Consider the following 9,882-nt stretch of genomic DNA (forward strand, 5'->3'; position numbering starts at 1 on the left):
CCCCGGGCTTCTGGCGTCCCTTTTCTTTCAAACAGACCTAAAATGTTGGACTTCTGACTTCCTCTTCTCCCTATGCAGTCAGCCTCTGAGTTTTAGGGACTCAGTTACGATAACGTTGAAAGGTTGGAGACCTGACGTGACTTTGGAGCGTGAAGCAAGCTCTTGTTGAGACTTCGCAGAGTCAAGGCCCGCTCCCTGGGACCCGCAGCCCGGCCCGTCCGCCCGGCTGACCTCAGTAACCAGCCCCAGGCACAAGTCCCGGGGCTGCCCCCCAGGGCCACAGGTGACATGGGGTCTCGCTTCCGAGAAGGCCACAGGAAGAGCTGAGAAGGCCTTTTCTGGAGGAATGGAGGAAGAGCGCAAGGAGCCAGTCAGAACTTGAGGGAAAAGAAGAATAGAAGATGTCTAGAAGAGCGGGAAACGGGGTGGAGGCCTGGTGACGGAAAGCAGCAGTCGAGGAGGCGTGGGCGCAGCCTGGCCCGTGCGTGGAAGGACCTCGGCGTGGGCGGGAGACGTTAAGGGGACCGGGGGGCTGAGGAGTCAGGTACCCATCGCCGGACCACAGTCATTCCACAGTTTCTGCTGGAATATAAATGACTTTCCCATGGATCCACCGCCCAAAGCCACCTGCAGTATCTTTGTTTACTGGCTTCGTATCTTTTCCTTTATCCTGAGGTAAATACGGGGAAAGGGAGGAAAGGGGTGGGGCGGGGGAGAGGGTGGAGCGAGAATGGAAGAGATTTCGGTGAGGGAGAGCCTACTGACGGTTCGCAGTCTTGTCTGCACATTGGAATCGCCTGAGGAGCTGTAAAAACCACGTCTGGGTTCAACCCCCAGAGATTCTGATGCCATCGGTCTAGCCTCTCGACTGGTGCTTCTCAAACTTGTAATGTGCGTCGGAGGCGCCTGGGGTTCTTGTTAAAATTCAAGTTCTGACTCAGAAGGCTCCGGGGTGGGGCCTGAAAGTCTGCATGTTAACAAGACGCCAGGTAATGCTCATGCCACTGCTCTGTGGCTCACATTTCCTGTAGCAACCATCTACCGTAGAGGCTCCCAGAGGGTGGTCCTCAGACCATCAAAATCAGCATCCCCCGGGAACTTGAGAGAAAGGCACGTTCTGGGGTCCAAGCCCAGACCCGCGGAATCTGGAATTCTGGGGGTGAGGCCCAGCAAGCTGTGTTTTAACTCTCCCTCCAGGTGATTCTCACGCGTGCCAAAGTTTGGGAAGCACTGCTGTAGAGAATTACAGAGGAGAATAAAAAGCCTGAGGGAAGGGCGCTAGTAATCACTGTAATGACAGAGTAATGAATTATTGTGGAAGTAAGACAGAAACAGAGATCACGTGGAGCCCTATGTATGTTCCAGTTACGAACAGGTATAACCATTATAGTAAAATTAAGACACCACGACTTTGAAAACTGCAGGTTTTCAAAAAAAATTTTTTTTGAGTTTTTTTTAATCTCTCTATCATCATAAGTCGTAGGAATTATTGGAACATTTTCGAGACTTGCACACTCGCTGCAAAGATGAGGGAAAGGAGATGTTATTACTGGACCCGTCATGCTGTGGGCCTGCCTGAGCTGGGGTGGGGCGCAAAGGCACAGATGCAGAAAAATAAGGTGGGGATGCCTGGCACTGGGGATTGAGGATGGGGAAAGGGACGCTCCTTGTTCTGAGGCCACGAGGTTGCCGGCGTCTTGGTGATGGGAGGTGCTGAACCTGGTTGTGTTACTGATCCAGTGTCACCACTCTACCCCACGAGTGCCCTGTGCCTGGATTACAGTACCTAACTGGTCCCAGCTGGCCTCCCAGGCTCAGCCTCCCCAGACCCTGCTTCATTTGCTTTGCAGGCTCCAACTCCTGATTTCACCAGTGCCCTTGCCTCCCTCCACTCTTCCTCAGAGCCCTGACCGCTCCTCCCTTCAGCACCCACGCCCCCTGTGTGCCATTTTCGCCCCTGTCCTGTGCTTTCCCTCGGGCTGACCGATGGCTCAGAATGGACGTCCCAGTCATCTGCTTACTCAGCCTCCATCTCTGTCCACCCACTGGGGTGAAGATCCCTGTCCACTTGAGTTCAACACATATCTACCTGTGGGCAAGAGATGCCAAGGGGGATAAAGCACAGTCTGTCCTTAGGGAGCAAGTTACAAACTCTGGGAACCAGTCCCCAAGATGTGACGGACCAAGTGCCGTGAAAAAGATTCACATAGAGCATCGCCTGTCTGCCCACACACAGTTCTCCTGGTCCGGATGGCACTTTTTGGCCCTTTATTACACAAGTGTCTGCTAATCTTTCAAAAGTGTGTGTGTTGTTTTCCTAAGAAGGTGGCCAGTAGAGTCTGCCTCTGTCACCTCCTTGTAGCTTACACAGAGTGAGGGACACGCTGAGTGACTGCCACAAAGCATGCCACCCACAGAGCATACGCCTCTCAATGACAAAGGTTCCTGTGCTTCTAGGAGCAGGGATGCTGACTTTGGAAGGCTGCTCAGAGCTGACTAGGTTCTTTGTAATATTTAGGGTTCTGAATCTTTAGAAAGTTGGCTCACAATAGAAAATGGCCCCACAGTTTATGAAAAGCCTTTTATTAAAGCTCCTCTTAAAACACTTGTACAATCACTAATACTTATATGTGAATGGTTCCACATACTAGCAAATGTTACTGTTACTTGGGTAGAAATTGTAGGAGAGGCCATGTTCAGACTTTCAAACATCATCAACACATTGCTCTCATGTCCCCTGGACTCCTGGGTCCTCGGAGGTGCTGTGCAATTGCTTCAGAAGTGGGAAAGTCTCCTATAGAAAGGCGGAGGGAAGTCGTGTAGATGATACTAACCTGAAATTCTGCAGGTCTGTCCGATGTGAGTGCTTTGATTGGCCTGTGAGCTGAATCTGAGGTTAGTCTAGATGAACAATCACACATTTCAGGGCAAAAAAGACCATTAAAAATTTGATTGATTTCAACACCATGACATGGACTAATATTTCTAGAGTATTTTGACATACACGTCTAGCACTTAGCAGTTGCTTGGTGAATATTTGTGGAGTGAATGAATGAAACACAAACACTTCCCCAAGGTTGGTGCCTCACCTAAAAAAAGCGACTTGGCCTACAGAAGGAGCCCTGCAGGGACCCAGCACACATCTTCGTCCGAGGGCAGCAAGAGGTCCCAGACACAGCATCCAGGATACCATCCCCAGGGCAGAGGGAGGCCCACAGCCTGGCCATCCCTCTCCAGTGATCCCTGACTTGGCCACCCCAATTCTTCCCAGGATGCCCCTCCCCTTTATAGCCAGTTGTCAACACCAGAGAACACTTTCTTCTGTGGTAGAGAACAATTTTAGACCTTAGAACAGCTTTTCAAATATGTTTGACCACGACCCACAATGAGAATACATTTTATTTTATGAACCATGAAAGACACCAACCAATATATAATTGAAACAAAAGTTTCACAACACAACAGTTAGCCTTACTACACGTGATGCACTGATTCTCTATTCTATTCGCAATCCAATAAAGAAACATGTGACACACTCCACTCATCTCACAATCCACTAATGGGTAAGATCGGCGTTTTGAAAACAGGTGCACAGCAATCCACAGGAGGGATGGAATTCAGATACTCCATCTCAGGGACCCAGTGGCAAGAAAGGATGATCCTTCTCTTCCCACACCTGGGAACACACCTAGGTCACAGGAAAGGGTGATGCAAATCCCTCTTTTCTGGAATCTGAACAAAAAAACTCAAAAGAGAGGTCTTTGCTTCTATATCTAAAATATACTACATATAACATATCAGTAAGTTTCTTAGCCATGATTTTCTACAGGGAAGAAGCCGCTTCTGACTGTCCCAAGAGAGAAGAAAGACTGTGTGGTTGCATCTCCAGGACGTCCCCACTTAGTGCCACCAAGCAGGGGAGTGGCTGTGGCACAAGGCTGGCACCTGCACCATGAGACCCTCCATCAGTGTCCCCAGCAACAACTTCTCAGAGCCTCTGATGGGATATTTTGTGTTGTGACTCTTGGGAAGGTGGGTACAGCATGCACTGTTCTTCTGCCATATTTGACCACAGAATCCTTTTTTCAAATACTCCCTGAAAATCTGCAGAACACAGTTTAGGGACCACTGCCCCAAGTTGGAAGAAACACAGTGTAGACGGGGACTTCTTCACTGCCACACCAGTTGACGGCAAGGCCAGGGTGTTAGGACACTTCAAGGGGACTTGAAGGCATCACTGTACATAGTCAATCACATGAAAAAGCAAAGGACCTTGTCAGCATGTGGGGCGGACCCTTGTTTATGGAGTCACCATTTGTAGTTTACAGCTGACCTAGTTGTATCCTGCCTACCTCCAGGGGGCGCCATTCATAAGACCCTGGGTTGACTGAGGCCCTTTGGAGTCCAGCGAGGCAGTAGGAGCCCTCCAAAAACAGGTTTATGTTTTAAACTGTAAAAACTAAAACAGAGTTACAGAGTTGTTGGCCAGAATGTCCAGCACAGTCTCTCTCACCCTTGAGTACATCCATTGACTCTCGTTTTTTCTGTTAGTGCAGCTTCTCGGGGTGGGAGTGGGTAAGGCTCTTAAGAGTTTTCAGACTCAGACCCCAGACTTGGTTCCATCATTGCTTATCCCACCAAGCTGAGGCGAATAAGGCGTATTAAAGCTCTTATCAATGTGATCAACAGTCGCTTTGTGGAAGCCACATCCTGCTGCAGCTTCCTGCCCTCAGACTTCGGTACCCAAGTTCTGAAAGAGGGTACTGTGCCTAAACTTAATGATTTGCTCTGAGCCTGAGAGAGGCGGGACCCCTGAACACTGCACTCTACCCAGAATTCCTTTCACTTGTTTCTAAACATTTTTTGCTGCCATATATAAGCATTAAGTAATTTCTTGGATTAAAACTCTCATCATCCTGGATTCCTTGTAGATGCACCATCACATTTATATCCAAAACATAAAACAAAATACACCTCTGACCTCACAGGTGACAATTTTTACAGGAGCATCTCTCTGGATCACTTGTTAACTGGAAAATGAGTGGTCATATTTCCCCAGGGTAGAAGAATGAGGACTTACAAAACCTCCCCAGAGAACATTTTGTGATGTGGGATTTCAGGAGGATAAAATGAACGTCCCCAGGGGGGTACATGAAAGGAAAACCAGAGAGACTGGTACAGTTACATTTCATACCTTTGTTTAAAAAAAAAAAAAAATCATGCTAAGTTGCTGACCAACTTGCAAAATGTCAACCACTCTTTCTAATTCTCCCTAACAGCTTCGGTTTCCCCCCCCACCCCCTCTCAGTTCTTTTCTCCCCACAGACCTGTCTTCCCTTAAGTCCCAGAGCTGTGGGATGAGGCGCTGTGTTTGGCCATGCTGGTTGCCGGTGTCTGTACATTAGCGCTGGTCTCGGTGCAGCCAGCCATGTCTCCTCCAGGGTCCCCTTCAGCCTCCCTGCTTCTGCAGAAGCCTCTCTGTCTGGACCTCCTGGCTAGCAGCAGTTTCCAGGCAGCTGCTCTGTACTTCTTTGAAATGAGGTTGTAGAGGGTGGGGTTGATGGATGCGCTCAGACAGAAAAGTTGCAGAGGGTACAGTGTTAAAGTGCTAGAGAAGTACCTCATCCGGGAATCTTTGGTATTTACGTAAATGATTCTGCCAACGTGGAAAGGCAGCCAGCAAACTATAAACGCCAGAACCACCACCACTGCAAAACAAGACCTAGGCACCAGAATTAGCTAAAGCATCCGAAAACAAATAAGCATCCCCAGGAAACCATCTGAAATAATAAGTAACAGCAAAATAAATAAAACTCTTGTCTAGCCAAATCCCCACCCCAGAAAAACTACCAGGTTGCAGACAGCATCGATATTAGCTTTAAAGCTGAGTATTCGGCTCATACATTTACTATCAAGGCCTGACATAAACCAGAAGGAGTGATTTCTACTAACAAGCTGTTCTGGCAGGCTTCCTTCCACAAACCCACTTCGGAGACATGTTCTCTGTTTTCGGTTGAAAAGAACTACAACAAGTCTGCACAATCTTTATTTATTTTTTGATATGGGCATGATTCACTTTAGTCTTCAGGATAACATAACATTAAGTAAAGAAACTTTATCTTAACGTGAGCTATCCCGTCTTCTCCAGGGTTCTGTAATTCCATATCTGCAGCATCAAACAGAGACAGGCAGTTTGGCTTAAGAGCCTGCAATTATCCATCTTGGATCAGCTCAGCTCGCTGATCACAGAGGCTTTGGGAAATAATTGCTGTTTACAGGACCCGGATATCCCACTCTCAAGGGACGCCTGGGGTGACCCAGAGCCCCTGGAGAACGGGAGATGGTTTTCTCTGGAGACGAGGAGAAGGAGGTGGAGGCTGGGGTAGAACGACAGAATGAAACGTGGCCAGAAGAGGCGCCGAGGGCTGGGAGACCAGGGGAAGGGGACACAGCCTGGACCGTGGGTTGGGATGTTTAGAACAGAGGCGGCGCCACGTACGCAGGACGCGGACCGCCTGCTGGTGTCCCTTCCCCCGAGCGGAGGTGGCCGGGCCTTGCAAGCGGCCCGCGGCTCCTCCACAGCTCCCGCCCGATGAGCCCGTAGAGGACGCTGAGGCACAGGAAGGGCAGGAAGAAGTAGGCGGTGGTGACCCACAGCATGACGCACAGCGCGCCCCGCTGCGCCGGGCTCTGCCGGCACTCCCGGCTGCACAGCGCCGCGGCCGCCGCCGCTGTCTTGGGCCCCGACGGCGGGGACAGCGGTGGCGCCCGCGAGGACCCGAGGAGTGGCGGTGGCGGCAAGGCGCGGGGTAAGGGGGTGAGCTGCGTGGTGCCGTTAAGGTCCTGGACCGCGTAGCGGCCGGGCTCCTGCTCGACGCCCACCAGAAAGAAGAAGGGCCCGGCGGAGAGCAGCGCCACGGCCCAGAGCGCGGCGATGAGCGCGCGGACACGGCGGCAGGTGACGAGGACGCGGGCCCGGAGCGGGCGACAGATGGCGAGGTAGCGCTCGAGGCTGAGCGCCGTCATGTGCAGCAGCGTGGCGTAGTTGCAGCCCTCGCCCACGTAGAGCGAGAGGCGGCAGAGCGGCGTCCCGAACACCCAGGGCCGGGAGCGCCAGAGGCGGTACAGGTCGAAGGGGAGCCCGAGCAGGATGAGCAGGTCGGACACGGCCATGCTGCCCAGGTACAAGCTGGTGGTGGTCCGCATGTCCCGTTAGCGCCCGATCAGCGCACCGTCATCACGTTGCAGCTCACCCCGACGGCGAACAGGCCCAGGCACACGGCGGTCACCGGCACCAGCGCCCCCAGGGGGAAGGGCGAGCAACGGCGCTCGTCGCAAGGCAGCAGCTCGGCCCACGGCGGCTACCCCGCGCCCTCCGAGCCGTCGCTGCGGTTCTCGGCGCTAACCAATGGGCGCCCGCGCCACGGGCCGGGCCAGGAGCCTAGCGCCTGGTCCCGCGGCAAAAGCGCTTCCTTTGGCGGCCGGTGCGCGCTGGGCGCGCCAAACCCCTGCCGCCTGCACAGCCGGAGCCCGGCGGCACCGCGCGCGGGAACGCGGCTCTGCAGGGTACGCCTTGAGGGCTGCCAACCTGGCGAAGCGCAGTCCCCGCCCCCAGCCACCGCCCGGCCTGCCCCAGCCCCGCTCCCGCTTCCAGGCCCGTGGTATTCCACGTAGTCCAGGCGCTTCCCTCCCCACCAACTGAACGCGGGAGGCGGCCCCCGCGGACGAGCCCCGCCCAGACGCGGGAAGCGATTCCTGAACCCCAGCGAGGTTGGTTACTGGACCCAGCGGAGCGTGGGCTCTCTTGTAGGTTGGGTTCAGAGGGGGACCTTCTGAGGGACCTCGGCTGGTGGCTGCGTCTTGACGGTTCGGGAAGGTGCCGCAATACCAATAATAGGAGAGGAGCCTAGACCAGAATCTAGAGCCCCTCCCGGGTTCTGGTCGCGGCTGTACAACGAATCATCTCGGATCAGTCCCAGCCTTGCTAGCCCAGCCAGTTCTCTTCTGTAAATTTTCAAGCGGTGATGGAGTTGACCGAGTAATTTCAACGATGTCTATAACTCTGAAATCTATGGATATGACCACGTCTATTCATTTTAAAGAACAAGGCTTAAGTATTTACGTTTACCTCTGCGTACTTAAACGTGCTATTTTGTTCCTGTGTACAAAATATGCTGTAAATGTAATAAAGCAGAGTATTGGCCAACACCAGAAAGAACTAAAATTCTGGGGAAAAGACTAAAAAAACTGGTTTATGAGTCAGTTCATTGTGGTCCTAATGACAATAGCTGACACTGAGAGCTCAGGATGTATTTGGTGCTGTGCTTTCCATTTAATCTTCAAGTCCTTAGAACAGAGTTTTTTTTATCTCTTCATGGATGGACGCTCCTCTAGTGGTTTTTCCATCCATCCGACTGTGGTTTAAATCCTCAACTTGTTTTCCCAAGGTTCCCTTCCTCTTTCTGGAACTGAAACCAGGCTTTGCTCTAGTGCCTCACATCCCCACCCCATTCCCCGTGGTCCTCTCTCACAAGCAGAGCCATGGGCTGTGAGGAGGGGTACCTGTCACCTTCCTCGTCATTGCTCTTCCCAGCCATCCTAAAACCTACCTTTGAATCTAACTTCCTCACACTCTGCCCTCTGCAGCCCCCGCCCCCATCGCTCACCCTCATTCTTGAGAATTTGGGTGCCTGACCTTCACTCTCTCAAGCACTCCTCCTAAAATTCACACCCCTGCACAATTCCCCTGCCTCTCCTTTCTATCAATGGTCTTGTCCTCCACCCCATCTCAGGCGGCGGTTCCTGTATACATCCCTTACACCTTATCATTACCAGGACCTGGGAGCTCGCCTTCATCTCAATTTCAGCCCTCCCAGATTCTGACCTTCACCCCCTGTCTTTCTAGCTCACTTTCTCTAATACCTCAACTCCTACAATCCTTCAACCGCACTGGGACCTCCATTCAGCTTCTCCTCCTACCTTTTCCTTGACCCTCACCTGCCTCAAGTCCACGCTTCCCCACTTTAATGGATTTAAACTCCGAGAGCAATACTAATCGCCCCCAGGAAAACACCCTCAATTCCCCTGCTCTTTTCTCTGTTGTCATACTTGTCTCCTTACGAGAGCACAACCATAACCCTGGTTAAGTGGAACCCTCTGCTTACTCTGCGCAGGCTCCCAAGCACCTAGAGTTGTTTCACTTGAAATTCACAACCTCTAGCTGGATGCTTAGTTTTCTTCCACCATCCTCATACTTATACTATTTAATTCACTCTCTCACCCTCCAAGCCACTCTTTTGTACATCCTCCTCTCTCCTTAATCCCCAAGACCTTGTCCCCATCCTCGCTCTCAGGTGATGATCTTGCACTCCAATTCTTGGAAAGAATAGAAACAGCTGGAAGAGAGCTACATGCTCCCATCACCACCACCAACCTCATCCACCACCTGGACAGATGAATGAGTGGATGGTACTTGTGCCTGAAGTCAGCTCTGCCCCTCAGCACTTCATTCGCCTCCTCAAAATTCTAGAAATCACTTTAGAAAGTCTCTCTCTCTCTTGCATCATCAAGTTTTCTCCCTCTTCTGGGTCATTTCCATGTTTTCAGCAAAACTCAAAAGAGTTTCTGCATTCACTCTCTCCACTTTTCCTCCCTCCCTCCTTCCCTCCTCCTCCTAAGCAGCGGAAATGTAATTTCTCCATCTCTAGTTGATCTCAACTTGCCTTGGACTCTCACCTACTGGGTAGCAAGAAACGATTATCCAGAATGAGTAAACCACTGTTCAGTTGTATGAATTAAACAGCTCCTCTGGGTAGTGTTCAGTCCTCTTGGATAACACCCTCTCCTCTCCAATGGCTTCCTCCCCCTGCCCTGTCTTTCCCT

The 9,882-nt window shown here is 51.7% G+C and overlaps 1 protein-coding gene across 1 annotated transcript; it reads right to left on the bottom strand.

Moving 5' to 3' along the window:
- Positions 1–5,337: 5,337 nt before the first annotated feature.
- On the bottom strand, positions 5,338–8,672 carry MLNR (motilin receptor). The gene is given in 5 exon segments (XM_007466469.1): positions 5,338–5,708; positions 6,500–6,560; positions 6,562–7,229; positions 7,232–7,755; positions 8,563–8,672. Coding segments are annotated over 5 exon segments (1,734 nt in total).
- Positions 8,673–9,882: the final 1,210 nt, after the last annotated feature.

The sequence above is a fragment of the Lipotes vexillifer genome, unplaced genomic scaffold, assembly GCF_000442215.2.
Source record: "Lipotes vexillifer unplaced genomic scaffold, Lipotes_vexillifer_v1.1 scaffold384, whole genome shotgun sequence".
Lineage (NCBI taxonomy): Eukaryota > Metazoa > Chordata > Mammalia > Artiodactyla > Lipotidae > Lipotes > Lipotes vexillifer.